Consider the following 19650-nt stretch of genomic DNA (forward strand, 5'->3'; position numbering starts at 1 on the left):
ATACTTTGGCTATTTTTGAAAAATCTTGAAAATTTGTGCAAATCTTTGAATATATATTTTTCAAAGGAAACAACTCAAATCTTTGCCTCTGGGGGTCCCTGGAACAAAATATTTTCACATGGGGGTCGGCGGCCAAATACATATAATTTTGGAGGTCCTCGACATGAAAAAGTTTGAGAACCACTGATATAGTAAAACTAAACAATAAAAGCCTGGAGATCGAGGCTACTGATATAGTAACATACGTTTTTCAGAAAACTGTGTAGAATTTAGAAGACATTTTGTAGAATCGGAACCTCAGGCCTTAATGGGTTAAGAGGACTTTCCATCTCGATTTGACCCAAGCCTTCCAGAGCATAGAGTGTAAAAGATGGGTAGAAAGGAGTAGGGAGAGCAGAAGGAGAGGAAGATAAGAGGAAGAGGATGGGGGAGAGAGTGAGAGTTATGGTCAGTTACCTTTAGTCTGGTTGTTCTCCATATTTCCATCCTGCATTTTACCTACGATGGAGACATACGAGACAATAACAACAAAAATAACCAAGGCAGACAACGAATCAGACCAACGCAAACCAACGCACAGACATACACAGCAACGCAAAACAGCCACATCCAAACATCAAAAACACAAGGAAGACAAGGAAAATGACTTTTAATCCACCATCCCTGTGATAGAAGACACTTGCAGTGTGGGCGATGTGCGGTTATGTCATGTGGTGTGTGTGGCTTTGACTATTCACAGTAGGAAGACAAGACAATTAAATATCACAACACTGAGGCACATTGATGTTTAAATTGAGGTACATTGTCGGTGGCAGAGCGGCGTGTCAATTGTGGTGTCGTGTGGCTCTTCAAAAGAAGTCTTTGTGCAAATCTTTGAATATATATATTTTTTAAAGCGAACATTTGTAAAATATTGTGTTCCAGATACCCCCAGAAGCAAAGATTTGAGTTACAAATGTTCGCTTTAAAAATATATATATTCAAAGATTTGCACAAATGTTCACAATCTTTAAAAAATTGCAGATCTACAAGCTCATAGCGCGGCACTTGGTGCCGTGCTATGAGCTTGTATATCTGCTATTTCTGAATAGCCAAACAAATCTAAAAATGACAGAGATGCGTTCCCAGATTGAATGGATTGAAGTTAACTCAAGAGTGTAAACGGACATTTTTTACACTATTGGAGTTAAAGGAGCACTACACCCATTTTCAACCACATCTTCATATAATTGGTCCTCATTAATGCTCATCATAAGAGGGTACCATTTGTTGCTCTGTGTCTCAGACGTGGGCTGTGGAAACCACCAATGGCATCATCAGTGGTGATTCAAAGCTAATGGAAACTACAGCCTTTCTCAACCTGGAATGTTACATACAACGCATTTATCTCGCATCAATAAAGACTAAAGAGAGAAAGAAAAGTTTGAAATCTTGTTTGAAATGACCACCTATGATGTCAATGGTAGGCAGGTTTCTGAACTGTCCACATAGCCCACCTCTCAGACCCAGTACGGGTAGAAATGGTGGACAGAAATGGTGGCATCTTATAATGAGCATAATTATATGAAGACGAGGTGAAAATGGGTGAAGTGCTCCTTTAAATTAACAGTCAGGACATGACCGTATACAAATACTATAGTGGGATATTCTGTTAAATCATAAAATGCAATTTTTTCTAAGGCTCTTTGAAGTCAAATGTATCATAAAATGCCTTGGGTGGAATAAAATATGTTGGTGTATGCCTAACAAGTCTTTGGGCTTTTTGTTTCTTTTGAATGAATACAGCGCATACTTGCATTTGAACGTAGGTAATTACACACAAATACCAGCAATACAAGCAAAGACATCAGAATATACTGTGGGGTGTCAAGTAGGGCTGGGCGATATGACTTCGAATCAATCAATTGCCTCAATAATCTTTTTGAATAATGGCCAAAATAGCCGATCTACAAGCTCACAACGTGTCGTGATGTGACGCGGTATGGGCTTGTAAATTGGCTATTTTTGTTATTTTTGTATTGTACAGCTAAGTATAATGCAGGGTTAAGTGGTTAATCAGAATAATCAATTTTAGTCACTCAATCGTGTTGATTTGTTGACGTATAAGACATTTTAAACAATAATTCCCCCCAAAAAACCCTGCTTCTCGATTATTCAATTAACCTAAATGAGCCAGATTATTAGTTATTGGTTCTAAATATCGCTTTCAATATATTTTTTGTTAATTGCCCAGCCCGACAGTGAGTTGTCAAGACATACTGTAGGTACATCGTCACAATGAGAGCGAAAAGACCACATAGAGACCACAGTCACACAATTACCACAACCATCAACACACGCAAAGCATACCCACAACCACACGCCAACGTACGCACACACACACACACACACACATACACACACACACACACACACACACACACACACACACACACACACACACACACACACACACACACACACACACACAACCAGTGAAAGCATGCGTGTGAGAAATTATGTCAGAATGTGCATGCAAAATTACACAGTTAAGGATCAAGGGAGTGGATATGTGAATGCTATAGATAGAGACAGATATATAGAAAGAGGGAGAGATAACGATTGGAGGAGAGAGAGAGAGGCTGAAGGAAACTCGTCTCAAGTTGTGGCGTTACAATCAAGGTTTCCACCTGACAATCCTATATTAAAATTGGCTAATGGGAGGGCCGGCCGGCGGGACCTGCAGACCTCTGACGTCACTCCAACTCAACTATAACCAATTATGGAGTGTGTTGTCAAACCTCAATATGTGTCGCCATGGCCGCAAACAAATCAGTCAGCGCCATATATGGACATATACTGATGACATCAGCGATCTCTATATGGGCAGAATTAAAGGGACAAAGACTGACAGATACAGAGATCCATCCATGCATATGGAACCGACCGACTACAAACTAGGTGTGCGCAGCGGCAAGGACTCGAGGGAGTGCCCGCCGTCGAGTAGTTCGGATATCCAGTTGTCCAGAGCCGCCGATCCAACCAATATGCCCATATATGAGCATTCCAATATATGGGCATATACTGATGACATCAGGAATCTCCATATATGGGCATAAAAGGGACAAGGACTGACATATACAGATATCTTCATATATTGGCATAAAAGGGACACAGGTAGATAGACAGAAACAGACATCTCCATATATGGGCACAAAAGGGACACAGGCAGACGGATGGAACGGGTGCTCTGACAAAGCCCCCAACACACTGACATATTGATCGGATGGGCAGTGCGATATAGCCCGAGCTCTAGATGTGAGGGGCCGCGGAGCTGCCCAAACTTCTAGTTATGTAAAATTCCAACAAAAAAACTATTCAAGTTGTAGAATGCTAGTGTCTCCGACAGAATAGTGTTCATTTCACCTTAACTGCTAGGTCTAGTCAGTTCCCTGGGGCGGCAATAAGGCTGAAAATGACAAATAGCTCTGGTCTGCCCAGCCCAGGACAGCACAAGGTCACCATTACAGTACAAAACTGCGCCTTTCTGCACAAAGTATGAACGCTTTGGGACTATTCAGCAAACAAAGGAACATAAGAGAGGGTTGAATACAACCATAGACAATGTTAATCTCTTATGCATCTCATTTAGCCGACACAGATTTGCACCAATTGACCTCTGGGGACACCCCCAAAACCAGGATGCAACTCCTGTAGTCCTTGTACAGCACCACCGGTATTGAACTATGTGTTTTATATACATACAGCCCGATGCAACCCCAATCACTGCTAATAATACTGAGTCTTTTCACTGTACAAACAGAGGGGAAATAAGACCACGTCCCCGAGGTAACATTAATGCAGCCTCACTTCAAATGCTCAAAGGTTTAAGTTAGCCTTCACAAAATCTTCATTAGAAATGAATATGCAATTCATCAAAGTCTCTTTCATAATCTTTGAGCGTCTTCAGAGAGCTAATGAGGGATCTGTTAATTAGGTTATGCTACTTTTCATTTAAGATTAGGAACCGTAAAAAAAAATCCTCCCTCATTAGAAAAATGTCCCTACGAAGTTCATTCGTATTCACCAAAAGCAACGTGAGGATACCAGATAGAGGACAGGACAGCTATTTACAGAATGCAACCTCAGAGGACACGCATTGAGTGGGAGAGTTAAGCCTAATTTACACTTTGTCAAACAACCGCATCACTAGTGGTGGGCAAAGTACTCAACCCCAGTACTTCATGCTTTTATAAATACTTAAGTATTCAAAAGTAAATGCTTTTGAAAACACTTAAGTATTCAAAAGTACGAATTACTAAATTAAATTTAGATATTTTCCCCCAAAAAAGATTTTCCCATTGTGAGCTTGTAGATACACTATATTTGAATACTTAAGTACAGTATTCAAGTGAATGTACATTGTTACTGTCCACCACTGCATAACATACGGAAATATCCGGCACAGTGTGTTATGTTATTCACTTGACTTGTAAACCGGTTATTTTTGTTTGGCGACGTGGTCATTCAGCAAAGGAAAAACTAGCCTTTTACACTTATGCATGATTTATACATAGTTGCACGCTGGTGTCACACACCGAAAATGCATTGTGTAGATTCTCAGTGCGCAACACCCACACGCAACTACAGTGTGTATAACTCATGCGTTACGCACACAAAGGGGCCAAGATAGGAGAAAAAGGTGGAAGGGAAGGAGGAAAGCAAGAAAGACATGAAACAAAGGAGGCGAAGAAGTTGACGAAGTGAAGCGAGGGAGGAAATGGGTGCACCCATGGCAGCAGGAGGTACAGGGACCGTGAAGAATCACACAGAGTGCAGAGTTGGTGTCGACCTACCATTGACTAGGCTTGCATTGCCGGGGCCTGCAGCCCCGTCCGTAGCTATAGTGGCGATGGGGTGAGTTGAGGGATGGGAGCAGTCTAACCAGTAACAATGAAGGCCAAACATAAATGAACAAACGCGCACACACACACACACACACACACACACACACACACACACGCACACGCACACACGCACACGCACGCACACGCACACGCACACGCACACGCACACGCACACACACGCGCACGCACACGCACGCACACGCATACGCACACACACGCACACGCACATGCACACACACACACACACACACACACACACACACACACACACACACACACACAGGGCACAACAATGAACAGAAATAACATGGTTATAGCACGGTCAAGAGGTTCAGACTAGTGTTGCTGTTTTTTTCATGTGGGCTGTAATTTCCAACTAGTACCCTACATGTAAGAACTATGGCAAAGTGTATATATATATATATATATATATATATATATATATATATATATATATATAAAAGTATATATATAAAAATAAATAAATTTAAAAATAAATATATATATACACACACACACACACACACACACACACACACACACACACACACACACACACACACACCCGCACGCACACGCACACGCAAACACAGTACTGTATATATATATATAAATAAATAAAACAGGTGTAACATTAGACAGATATGGAACATAAAACAGGAACATAATATATGGCAATTAATTCACAACACAACATAATGGGGAATGGAACAAACAGGGGGCCGGTAAAGGTAGAACTAGAAAATGCACAAAATCAACTGAATCGATAATCTAAAATGTTTAGTTTTGATGTATTTGTATGTATTCTATCTATAATGCATTCTGTATCATTTGGACAAAGTCAATTTGTCCACTACAGTACAGTAATCAGGGAAATTGAAGTTCATGTCAACCATGTTATTCGTGTCATGTCATTTAGCATCGGGAAATCATAATTTGAGCAAAAGAACAGGAACGGAAAAGCTGCATTTGCGGGTTTACCAGCCCAGTTACAGTTAGACTCTCCAAAGCGATGCAGAGTCAACAGCGTTAGCCAGAAAACCACACATTACACAACTGACTGCATGTGATTCCAGTTCAGCTAACCTATAAACGAGTGGATGCACAAGACAAGGATTTATGGTTAGGCCATCCCATTCAAATTTTGAAGATAAAAGAGGAAAATGATCATAGGTTTTCCCACAGGCTTCCTCAGAGTTCTCCAATTTTGGAATAATCGCCTTGAAAGATGAGTGCGTGATTTTAAAATCGTATCTCAAAATGTGTTGCCACTCTATCTGAAAGCATAGCAGTGTTTTATTTATGCTCCGTTGTTCGATGGTGCCACAAACCAAAAATAGCAGAGTTATAAGCTCACAACGAGTTGCGGATGCAACACATTGTGGCTTATAGATTTGCTATTTCCGTTACACCCCTGTATGACGCCGTATAAATCAGGTTTAAGACAGGTGAGTAGCCAGGTCAATCATCGGTCAGTGATATTAAGTTCTACCACTGCAGCACTGGTAAGAATGTAACTATTGAATGCTGCCTCAGATGAATCAAAATCTCTTCAAATGTCAGGACATACAAGCCTTTCCATCTCCTAGATTAGGCAAAACAATGAATTGAAATATATAGCAGCAGTAATCCACTAGACAAAAACATCTTTATCTTTAAAGGTGATACACATTAAAAAAGTGTGTTCTAGTAGATATCATATACTGTACTGTATTGTAAGTAAGGACTGGGACATGGCATTCCGCATAATCTGATGGGTGGAAGTATGGGAACTGAAACAAAATGCTTAAAAGCATTGATTCCCCCCTCCAGGGTGCACTATCCATTATGTTAGAGTACTACTAGAGAGGGCCACTTCATTCAAACCAGAGAGCTGTTCAAAGTGGCAATATGGTAGAAAAACTGGGACACAGGTAGCAAAGATTATCAATAAATAATAACGCTTAACACCCCTTACCTCTCTAGGGGTGCTATCCTCCTAAAAAGCTACCCTTTATTCCTTTCGTGGTACACTATGCTCTACATCTGTGAGTCAGTCAGTCATTTGAACATATTGTATCACCTTCTTCTGCGACAGTGCTATTTTAAGGATGTGGATTTCGGCAGTTTGGAGAAACAGGACAAGCGCTGAATGTTAGTATTGTTGAGAAAACATCAGAAAGCCTGTGGAAAAGGGGAAGGGGATCATGGACCATGAGATGTTATCATCTTTCAATACTTAACCACTTAAACCCTATGTGTTTAGTTGACCGGCGTCCCCCAGGGCACAATACTGTTCTTTGATCAACAAACTAGTATTACCCTCCACTACACCAAATCGCTTCACTGAAAATAGCAAATCTAGAGGCTCACAATGTGTCGCGTTTTCATTGGGGGTTTTAGCGTGGTTCTCTCTGTCGTGGACGTGGTTCTCTCTGTCATGGACCCCCAGATTGATATGTATTTGGCAGACCCGCATCTGAAAATATTTTGTGCCAGGGACCACCAGAAAAGATTTGTGTTACAATGTTTTCAAAATTATTCCAAAGTTTTCAAATCTCTTCAAGATTTGTCTAAACTGCTCAAAAATAGCAGATCTATAAGCTCACATCGTGTCGCATCGTGACACGTTGTGAGCTTGTAGATTGGCTATATTTGATTAGCCGAAGTAAAAAATAGGGTTCAAGTGGTAAAACTTGTGCAACTTGTGATGCTATATTAACACATTTTGCTGGGAACCCCTTGGAACTCCTTCAAGGACCCCTGGGGGTCCCCGGAGCCCACTTTGAGAACCACTGGTGTTGCGTCGCGTGATGAGCTTGTAGACAGGCTATTTGTGAGAATAGCCCCCCCCCAGAATAGGGACGCTAGGGTTCATGTGGTTAAAAAAGATGCCGGGTTTGGATGAGGCTTCTCTTTTGGAGAGTAGAGTTAGGCTGAGGTTACAGGTCAGGGTATTAGGGAATTGGTGCATGGGTGCAGGGAGGAGGGTAGTCACGGTGGGTTATTAGTTGTTAGCGGTCAATGGACCAAGGAATGGACCTTCCGGTTTGGATTGAGGGTGTCAGAAAGGCGATACTCTACCTGTGTTCTGGTGTCCATCTGCCACTGCCCCGTCTGTGAGGTGTATTTTGGAACGATAAGAGAAGTGAGGACAAAAAAATTGACCTGATCCATAAAACCTGAATAGTCCAAGTAAAAAATAAATAAATCCACCACCAAAACGGATTTTGTTTGAGAATGTTTAGCCATTCTTGCCCGTGCTCTTGTCCCTTGAGCTTTATTTTAAGTGGTACTTTACACATTCATTATAAGTGCATAGCCTACAAGTTAAATAATTATGCAGTCCTATGTTCCGAGACCTCATAACAAACGAGTAGGCAGTATTTAGCATTGGGGGTTTTAGCGAGGAAGAAGGAAAAGATTAGTTTTTACTGGATAACAGTAAAACTAAATTATCCTCAATGTCTCTATTGTGGAAAATAGCGTCCAACCACAATGTGTGTAATGCTGCCCCATGAATTTACAATTACAGTACAATTAGAAAGACGTTTCATCCTTCACAGTGAAACCTAAGAAAAAAGCTTAGATGGCTCCCTGAGGTTGTAAAATGTAATAATTTAAACAGAAATATGTGTGATTTCATCTGCTTAAATCAATCTGAACAATTAAAACTGACACAATATAATACATTGGTTATACAACACACTGTAGTAACATGTGGGTAGGAATAATGAAAACGGTTGAAAAGCTGTTGAGGCATGAAGCACATACCTTTCTTTTCTTTCTTCACCTCTTCCTCAACTCCGGCGCAGAGCAGAGTCATGATGATGCCGGTCTGAGAGTTGACTCCCACAGCAGTCACCAGCATGCGCCCTGACCCCTCCATCACATGGGTCCCTGGGATAAGATAAGATAAGATACTGTAAGATAAGATAAGGTTTCAACCATTTCTATATCACCTACATAACATTTCTACAGCATGTGGAGCCGCAGTAATGGTTTAACGGCTCTGGTAAGGAAGCCCATCTGGTTCTTGGTCTGCCAGGGGGTCTCCTTCCAGTCGGACGTGCACTGAGGAGAGGCATTCGGAGCTCAGGAGGCATCAGCACTAGATTCCCGAACCACCGTAGCTGTCACCTTTTCAAGTGAAGGAGCAGCGACTCTCCGCCGAGACCAATTTGCCATAATGGGAGATCCTGCCAGGAGTACTAGGCTCCAGACAACACAGCTACCAGGTTCATTGGGGCACACAAACCTCTCCCTGCCCAGCTTCCCTCCCCAGAAAACTGATAATAGACACTCAGCCAAGCCGGATGCACTGCAGTGGATTCAAATCCCTAGACTCTGTGTTGGTGGACAGGTAATTTACCCCTGCGCCACCCGAGTGCTCAGCCCTACCATCCCTAAAAGACAAAATGGCTAGATTTTTTTTCCATCCTCGTTTTCCCTCAATGATTTCTTTCACGAAAAAAACTGAAGCTGCAAATTTCCATTATGAATGAAAGCCACTAACATAATAGAATAGATTGTTAAAAGAACAGTTTACAGTGAAAAGGAAGCAGCACATGGTTTCTCCACTAACAGTTTATTGTTATCAGTTCATATATTGACTAGTTGAAGTTCCTGGCAGTAATGTGTTAGGGTCATTGTTAGGTCTTCAGATTCACATTTAATTCTCTCCAGACAAGAAGACTGGAAGCCAGCAAGGTGGTGCTTTAGATAAAGAATGAACAGAACATCTATAATTAACTTCCCTAGGAAAAATGAATTAGCTGACCTGCGCACACACACACTACAATCGTTATGGAGGAACTGTAGGCAGTGGCCGTCCAGGAACGTCTAGTTAGAGACGTGTAAACCAGCTGGTTGCCCGATAACCAAAAACTAGGTAACCTTAATGGGCCAATATGATGATAGTAATTATCGAAAGCAGCAAACTATTGGTGTTGGTGCTGTTATTCATTATTTCTTTCTTATTGTTGTTTGTTGAAACAAAGCGAGAGACTTTTACTCTTGTGTACTCGTATAAAATCTTGAATCGTGGAAAAAAAAGAAGCTAGGTGACACTATTGTGACAAATTAATATTGTACAACAAAGTAGGTCATCAATTTATGGGGGGACAAATGAAATATGTAGATACAAGTTGTCTGCCCGACAGAGATGCTATATTAGAGAGCAGCCTCCCTCCCTCCGCACTGATATTCACATTATAATTAAGGGCCTGTTGTCTTCCCTCAGAGGGAAATGTCATGACAGCGTGACTTGAATAATAGATTGGATTTTTATGCGATCATAATAGATTCTGTAGCGACAGACAGCAAGCAAGCCTGAGTGACAAATATGTGACTAATCTCTGCCCAGACCCCTGTCCAAGAAAACATGGCATTTGAATACCTGGAGCTCAAGGTGAGAAATAACTCCCCTTTGTTTTCTGCTGGAGGCAGGCAACTCTCCATTGTAACGCCTCACTTCCTGATGTCTTTTTCACAGACACAAAGAGGATTTCGTTTTAAACCACTTAAGCCCTATACAATTCGTCATACTTACAAGCTACAGCAAATGGCAACAATAGCTGATCAATGCTTACAATGCATCACAATGTGAAAATAGCCTATCTACAAGCTTAGATCTGCTATTTTCGCTGTTTGTCATACAACAAAGAATACAGGGCAATAGTTCTCAAAGTGAGGTCCTTGAGGGGGTTCTAGGGGGTGGACTAATGCATAATAAACTGGGGATCCTTGAAAATAAAAAGTTTGAGAACCACTGACTTACCACTGGCTTAAGTGGTTTATAGCATGAAACCCAAGGCAATTTGTTTCCCCCTTCCTCCTAATCACAATGACGTAGATGATATGCACCATAAATCTCAACCTGACACCACCCTTCATCATGCCGTCCTCCCCTATAAACAGGATGGAGAAAGAGAAATGGGCGACATACCAGACAACAACATGGGGTCCTTGTCTGCTGCCTTTCCGACGTGATCAGACTCTCCGGTCAGAGAGGACTCATCAATCTTCAGGTCGTTGCCCTGGATCAACACACCATCCGCAGGCAGCAGGTCACCTGGAACACAACAACAAGTTCTCAAATTCTGCCCGAACCTAGCCCTAGCGGCCGAACGGTAAGGCCGACGGAAATGGCAGTGGAATGCGTTGGATGCAGCTCAAAGTGAACTTTACTCAGGTATGTACTGTAGTTCGTCGCCGTCTGACCTTCCTAGCCCGTGTTATAAAAAAAAAAAGCAAAATAAATTAAAGTGGTCAGTTTCAAGATGTTTTGGCCATTATCTTTGGAACGGAAGGTCCAATCTGCTCAGTTCAAAGCTTGTTGGATGCGTGACTTTGAGGACAAAGCACATAATTACATTTTTTTTGTTTTTTGGGGGGTTTTCAGGCCTAAGATTCTGGTAATTTTTCGGGCCGGCCCAGTTAGGGCCCAGTTAGGGCCAGGCCAGGCTTTCATTTGCAGGAGTTTGATTTGACTGCTCAGCAGCAGATTTGAACAGGAAACATAATATGAAGATGTCATGTGTTTCCAGTTCAAATCTGCTAATGAGTTGCCAGGAGTTGCCTGAGTGCTCCTCAGTTCAGGGTTGGACAAATAAAGTTACTATGCCTGTAGATAGTGTTGGCGGGTGCTCATCATAACCATCTGAGCAGCCATCAGCTGGGTGAAGCTGAAACAGAATTTCCCCCGCAGGATTAACAGGTCTTCCCTTTCCCAAGTTACCAAAAACCTTAAGTAATTGGGAAGGTTCGGTTAACAGTGGCCGCTATGTTTAGTGCAACCACGTTAAACCACAGTACAGAGGAAGCCTGACAGGGTGTCATGATGTTTATTAGATGTTACATGGTATGATGACACCACAGATCACAGGCTCATGACGGTTTGTTTGAACTATCAGTGATCAAAGCGCAGGCAAATTCACTTTCATGGAGCATTTCTCTGCGATTTGTTGATCAAAGAACAAAAATGGAGCCCAACAGCTACTATTTTATTAAACTACACACCCCACTCATCCCATCTATCAATCTACTTACAGATGTGCCATTCCAGAATTTCACAGGCGTTCACATTGGCAATTCATGGGCAAATCAGTGGGAAATCCACCCCTTTTCATAGAGAAAGTGGGACATTTGCCAGGTGCGAAATGGTGGTAGGTGTGAAATAGAAAGGCTAATCAGGCATTAACATTAACATTTACCTTTATACACAGTAACATCCTCTCTTTGCCTACCATATTTGATCTGTGCGATGTCTCCCACCACTATGTCAGCCACAGGCAGCTGTATGACCTGCCCGCCGCGGACCACCTGGAACTTCTGCTCATCTGCGATGCGGCTCTGCAGCCCGCGGAACTGCTTCTCCTTGGACCAGTCGTTGAACGCCGTCACCAGCACCACACACACCACCGACAGCAGGATGGCCGCGCCCTCGATCCAACCGGCCTCCGCCTCGCCCTCGTCCTCCGCCCCGGACGCTGCCGCGCCGCAGCCTGGAGCATAGCGATGGTGAGAAGAGGGGAAAGAAAGAAGGATTTAAATATGGCAACTATGGCAACTACGCATTGCATACCACAGATACAGTCTCGTTGCTGTCGAGCAGAAACCTCTTATCTCCAGATTATTTTCGTTAATTAATGCCCTACTTCGTCAGACTACAGTGTCACATAAAAATAGCCGATCGCGTTTGGAGCTTGTAGATCTGCTGTTTTTGCTATTTTTTTATTTAAATCCTGAAAAGTAACAGTTTTGGGGTTTCTGAGGTTTCCACCCGACAACAACGACACACGTCACACGGATCTATGTTTATGTGTACATGTACACGTCTACCAACACGCATTAATACACACAGGTGCGTGCGTGCGTGCACGCGTGTGTGTGCGTGGTGTTGTGTGCTGTACTGTATACAGTACATGCGAGTGAGCAATTTCTCTGCTTGCGTAGTCAGTTGCAGATGGTCTCTATTAATTTCCTCCACAGACAGTGACACATTTGGGGAATTAATTGAGGCCCATTCCCTGTTCTTATGCATGTTCCTCTGGGAGCCCATTGTACTGTACATTACTCTGCTGGCTGACTAGCTAGCTGTAAAAGCCCCAGTGAGGTGGTTTTGGTGGTTTTGGTATATATATATATATATATATATATATATATATATATTACGGCATTTTGTAGTAATGTAGTGATCATTATTAAACCCTACACTACAGTATATAGTGTGGACAAGTTTATGCAAGTTCAGCAATGACATCCTTAACACACACACACACACGCACAGACAATCAGACATAGGGTTTGTAGCTGTCCGGGGTGCTGAATAGCAGACTCTCTTATCGCACCAGAACATTTGACATTCCAGCACTCAGGCAGGACAAAGCATTAAACATTCCAAACACAACAGACTTGGGCAAGGACGTTATTTGACTGAAATAAAAATACAGACGCGTGTGCGTGTGCGTGTGTGTGTGAGAGAGAGAGTGTGCGTGCGTGTGTGTGCATGTGTGTGTAGTTTTGTATAGGCTAAGGGTTAAACATGTTTTTTTTTTTAAATACAAATGCCATTCATAAGAATGCTGTCCTAAAAGTATAGTAGTACAAACGTGTGTGTGTGTGCGTGCGTGTGTGTGTGTGTGTGTGTGTGAGAGGGTGTGTGTGTGTGTGTGTGTGTGTGTGTGTGTGTGTGTGTGTGTGTGTGTGTGTGTGTGTGTGTGTGTGTGTGTGTGTGTGTGCGCGTGTGCGTGTGCGTGTGCGTGCATGCTGGTTGTTTCATACGCCAACAATTAAAGGCTTTCATGCTTAGCTGCAGTTAAAACCATTTCATATGTAAATGTGCATTAAGTCATCCTACTGCTGTACTGTGATTTCTAGTCTGCACTGGCGTTTTGACCTATTAATAAACAGAAAACCATAGAGGTGGAGGTGTTGGGTGGGGGTGGGGGGTCTTTTCTCTCTCTCTCTCTCTCTCGCTCTCTCTCTGTCTCTCTGTCAGTGTCTCTCCTTCTGTTGCCATATCTGCCTTCCTCTCTCTACGTTTGTCTGTTCTAAACTAGCTTTCTCACTGTTTAATGCCCCCTCCCTGCTCAGCACCAGATCCATTTGAATGTAAATCAAATCATTTCAAATGTGAGTCTGAATGAGGTGGTTCAGATTCATATATGTATTCTTATCAGGGTGAATCGCTGATTTCCTCACGCTTATTCATACCCGCCGGAGGTTCGGTGCTCAGATTTATAATGTATTCATATGATATTAGTATTAGAGGGGGCTCGCATACAGTATCAAACCCATATTTTCTTTCTACGAATTCAAACGCAACCCTGATTATGTATGTGCAGATGGACGCAGTCATTAGCATAATGATTCCTTTGGCATTTCTCTGCTTTTTACCAGCTTGTGAAAGCAAGCTGGTCTATATTTCGTTGCTGCGCTAGTCGTGACTTTTTCCTCATTGGCTGTCCTTTAAGCCAACGGGGACTCCGCAAAGCCTTCCCAATCCCATACTCTGAATGGGCACAAGAGCGTCGTCACTGACTGAGTGACTGAATTAGTCAGTGCAACACGTTCACCCAAACATCCTTTTAGGCTATGGCATCACATCACAACTGCTGGTGCTACATTAAGAGGGAAATGTGCATCAGTTGGTTCAATAATCTAAACAGGTTTTATTTGATTGATGAATGGCCCAAGCAACACACCGACAGCACCCCTCCCCATCTGACGTTGTTGTCAGCGGTCTATATGCAATAGCCTAGTTAAATTATTAGATCATTAGAAACTCTGCAGCCGCAATGAGGAGCGCAGGTCAGGATTATAGTACAGAAACATTTATTAATAACAATGAAAGGAGTTGAATATGTTATACTGCAGTTTTTATTAGAAGCCTAGTACTTTAGTAGTTATTTTTGTTTATGTTTACAGTTAGATGTTGGATTGTTTGTCCACTACTGAGCTTTAGATTTGAAAGGCACCTTAATTTAACTCTTAAACATATATTGATAATGTTTAGTACGATGCGAGAGTCATAACAGTACTTAAGGGTTTTAGCTTGGCATAAGCTGGTATAATATAACTGTGTCATTTCTCGTTTTAGACTACTCTGCATGGCAAGAGGTGCTGGGACCTGAAATATGAGCATGATGATATACTGCTGTTCCTGATCACTGCTCAAATTCTATATCAATAACTTAACGGTAGCATTTAAGGTATAAAAAGTTATTAGGCATGGATGACAGTTGATGATGACATGAGTTTTTTCACCCACATTAATAATAATTTTCCACCCAGGGGAAAAAAGTTAGTTCTGACTAAATAAAGTCAGTCTTAATCTTATATTAATAATAAAACTAAAAATAATAAATACAACATTTTAGTATTTTAACAGTAAAAAGGCAACTAAATCATTCAAATTAATCTTGGCATGGATATTTTTTTATATTCACTTTTAGCACTTGCAGTTCAAACCTTTGCCAAGTGTGTGTCATATGCTCCCTCTTCTAAACAAGATCAAAATAAGTAAAACAAGTATGTACAAATAAAAGACACATTTACACGTAATAATCGTGATAGTGGTGAAACTGCGACTATTTCTCTCACTACAACCGTACCATCAAAATCCATAATGGCCCCATCCCCAGATTGGTTGTGCTGGCAGGGTAATTGAATTCCATTACTTGCATTGGTACTGGGAGAGATATGATTGATATGGCTGACTCAGCAGCTCGTTATGCCCCCTGTCTTCATTTCCTGTTTCATGGCCGGCAGAGCTGATGTATGGGAGCTGGGAGCTCAAGGTTATTTCACTACTCAACACCTCATTAACCTCCACACAGCTTCATGCGCACACACACACACACACACACACACACAAGCACACACACACACACACACACACACACACACACACACACACACACACACACACACACACACACACACACACACACACACACACACACACACACACACACACACACACACACACACACACACACACACACCCAATGTACCTTTCTTTTGATGAATCCACTGACCTCTTGTTTCGTAAAATAAAAACTGCTTGCACTTTGCTGTGTGCGTGTGTGTGTGCATGTGTGCGTGCGATAGAGATGCGCGGATTGCGGTTTTAGCCGCGGTTGCCGCGGATAACCACAGTTTGGGCGGATTTGGGTAAATAAAATATAATTAATTAATTAATATTGGATAAACCGCGGGTGAAATAATGAGGGAATTAAATTAATGATATCTATAATAGGCCTATTATAGATTTTAAAAAGCACGGCGTGTGTGCGTTTGTAGTATTTTAATATTACGTTATTTTCCATCAGGCACAAATTAGCCGCCTACTGCACGTTGCTTTGCCGGTGTAAGTCCAAACAACAACAAAGTGGACTGCAGCCAGTGTTGCCAGATTTTGCAAGAGAAATAATAAGCAGCCAAAATAAGCAGCCAGGTCTATGAAAACAAGCCCAAAACAAGTGCCAAAAAACGCTTACAATAAGCAGACATGGCAACACTTAGCGCAGCTCAAGTGAGAGTGAGAGAGAAACTTAATGGAGGATTTAAAACAAAATAAAAAGAAGAGTGAGGAATATAAGTTTGGCGTGGGAGTGATTTAGTGAAGTTCTTAACCCTGCCGACGACTGCATATGTCTTAAGAAAAGTTGCGATGTGAGAAAGTGAATGAAGATGGAGGGCTTGCTGTTATGGATATGTATACATCGGTGATCGCGAAAGTGGTGAGTGAATTGTTTATAAGAAAACGAACAGGAAAATAATTATTATTTGACATGAGGTTGGTGCGGATCTATAAATAGGATGATATAATTAATGCGGTTGGATGGCGGATGAATAATGAATGTGTACACTCGGATTTGGGTGACGAAAAAGCCCATCCGCGCATCTATAGCGTGCGTGTGTGTGTGTGCGTGCGTGCGTGTGTGTTTGTGAGTGTGAGTGTCTGTGCATGACTGTACTTTAACAGGTATTGAAGTCACAAGTTTCATTGTGTCAGTGTTAGCAGTTTGACACTCACACTCACTGTGTGACAATCTGCAAAACGTCATGGTCTGGTATGGGTGTTCATGCGTCACGTGTGTCTGTGTTTCTGTGCTTCTATAGCAGTGGTTCTCAAAACATTTTCATGTCAAGGATCCTCAAATAGATATGCATTTGGCCGTGAGCCCCCATTTTGAAAACATTTTGTGCCAGGGACCCCCATAAAGAAGAGAAGATTTGTCAACCTTTGTCAATGTTTCGAGAGATAAAGAGAGATAGAGATAAAGTGTTTAAACTGTTCCTCATTTTGCTGGGGACCTGCAAGGACCCCTCAAGGTCCCCTGGACCCCACTTTGAGAACCAGTGCTCCAAAGCAGTGTATATCTGCTATTTGGGAACATTTTGGAATCATTTTTAAATTGTTTAACGCAAATCTGCTGATACGGGGGTCCCTGGCACAAAATCTTGTCAGACGGGGGTCCGTGGCCAAAGATATATGAATTTGGGGGTCATTGACATGAAACTGTTTGAGAAACACTGTTCTAAAGTACACACACATGGTTCTTTATCTGTAGATATCGCTCACCGTTCGTGAGCGATGTAAAGGGCGAGGTGACACTCACCCTCTGCGGCGCCCTCTCCAGGCGGGCTGTAGAAGGACAGGGCCAGAGAGATGATGGCAGCCAGCTCCAGGATGATAAGCGTAACGTCCTGCAGGGCCTCCCATACCAGCTGCAAAAAGGTTTTGGGCTTCTTTGGAGGTATTAGGTTTGCTCCATATACTTCTATTCTCTTAGCCAGGTCAGCTGGGTCGCCTGTAAGACCTGGGACATAAGAACGATGGGGAGAGAGAGAGAGGGAGGGAGAGAGAGAGAGAGAGAGAGAGAGAGAGAGAGAGAGAGAGAGAGAGAGAGAGAGAGAGAGAGAGAGAGAGAGAGAGAGAGAGAGATGAACAATCAATACATACTACTTATACAATATGCACCCACTGTCTTAAATAAATAAAGCTTATCTTTGCACTTTTATTTTGAAGACATTAATATCCCCCCAAAATTATGTATTTAGCATTTACTGGCAGCTCCATTTTCCTGTTTGTTATATTATTTTCTTAATTTTCCTATAATCAAGTATTATAGAATATTCAATAATAATGCATATAATATATATTGTAAAATATGATGTGTTTAATGCTTTCATTTGGATGGGGAAAGCAGATGCAATCTAAAACACTTCCAGTGGACCACCATCATTAATTATAACCTCTTGACCCTCAAATGGTCCAAGAGGTTCATTTCGATACATTATTGTTTACAGCAATGACCCAGAGTCAGAGATTGCAGAGGGAGGGAGGAACACACGCACACACATGCATGCGCGCACACACACACACGCACGCACGCACGCACGCACGCAGGCACAAGCACAAGCACAAGCACAAGCACAAGCACGCAGGCACACGCTCACACACACAAATTAATCCCCACACATACAAGCTACCTCGTGTAGCCACAATCCTTCTCAAATAAAAATAAAAATGTGAAGAATGCTCATATGGGGGAAGTTTTCCTGCTAAGAGAAGACTATCAGGGTCCGGGGTTCGCAAATACAAAATTACTTGGATGAGACTTTGTTACACATCAAATAAAATCAGAGTCAGTGACTGAGAGAGAGAGTAAGGAATTGCTCCCGGTTGTCTTGTCTCTCTACTGCTTGAATACACAGTGAAATTGACAGTGTTCATTTTAATTAACACAAAAAAAACATAGCCAATATACTCTAATGATCTGCCTTTCTTTTCTTTTGCTCAATCGGTTGTACTGTACACACCCACACACCCAGCAGCATCTCTAATTGCTCGTTTTAGTCATAGAGTCATGACGGGCTCCACATGGCTCTCAGTTTCTTACATAATGCCTTTTAAGAGAGGCAAGCCTTTCTGACCCCCCTCCTCCTCACGAGCCAAGAGCTGTACAAATATCTCCCTCTCCTCTGCCAGGCTCTATAAGCACACGGCAGAATACTATAGCATATCGTTTAGGAAATTAATCTCATGGATAGCACCCACCCTGGATTATGGCGTTATGAGTTAATGACTTCAGATTTGTGTGGATTCGGTAATAATTCAACCCACAGCGTTGAACTGTTGAACTTCACCTCTGTGAATCAGGATGAAAAGTGCAGCTAACTACAGTATGCACGTTTCTCATCAATCATCAAAACAAATGAAATGCATGTAAATGCTCAGCACAAATGTTGAAGTTTGGCTTAGCTCTTTATATTTCAACGCTATTAGAGACAAGGTAGCTTAAAAGGCAGCAATGTATTGCTGGGAACTCAAATATAGACAATGAATCTACTGTTCTATTTGTGGAGACTTGTCAAATAATGTACTTTACCTAAAGTTGAATGTGTACACAACCAAATCCAGAGTGTTACATTTCTTTACATCAAAATAAACTTCCAGGGTTAAATTAAAAGCAGTTGGTATACCAAGCAAAGTAATAGCTTAAGCAACTAAATGGCTGTAACTGTGAATCTGTATTAATTCTAAAGTCAGGGCATTACTAATACTTGCAGATAAACCTAACAGTATAGGAAATATTGGTTAGTGACAGGGGAAATAGTTTTCTTCTCGTTCTTTTCTTCAGGTAAAATACTATATACCCTGCTTCTGAATAATTCCTCGGAGTGGGAGAAAGAGTGCAAGCAGGCACTAATCAGAATAAGTAGACATCTATATTACAACCCAATCCTCAATCTACTGTAGAATAGGACATTG

At 41.9% G+C, this 19650-nt stretch overlaps 1 protein-coding gene across 5 annotated transcripts in view; it reads right to left on the minus strand.

Annotated features, from left to right (window-relative positions):
• atp2b2 (ATPase plasma membrane Ca2+ transporting 2) overlaps positions 1–19650 on the minus strand; it is a 232678-nt gene that overhangs the window by 61402 nt on the left and 151626 nt on the right. For all 5 annotated transcript variants that reach the window (XM_080422712.1, XM_080422711.1, XM_080422715.1 and 2 more), the window contains 7 exons: positions 17495–17695; positions 12113–12370; positions 10813–10938; positions 8640–8765; positions 7950–7982; positions 4836–4919; positions 457–498 (listed from right to left, as the gene is read on the minus strand). In XM_080422712.1, the coding sequence (XP_080278838.1) occupies positions 457–498; positions 4836–4919; positions 7950–7982; positions 8640–8765; positions 10813–10938; positions 12113–12370; positions 17495–17695 (870 nt within the window). The remainder of the gene's footprint in view (positions 1–456; positions 499–4835; positions 4920–7949; positions 7983–8639; positions 8766–10812; positions 10939–12112; positions 12371–17494; positions 17696–19650) is intronic.

Source organism: Gymnoscopelus braueri (genome assembly GCF_963280865.1).
Source record: "Gymnoscopelus braueri genome assembly, chromosome: 3".
NCBI classification, from domain to species: domain Eukaryota; kingdom Metazoa; phylum Chordata; class Actinopteri; order Myctophiformes; family Myctophidae; genus Gymnoscopelus; species Gymnoscopelus braueri.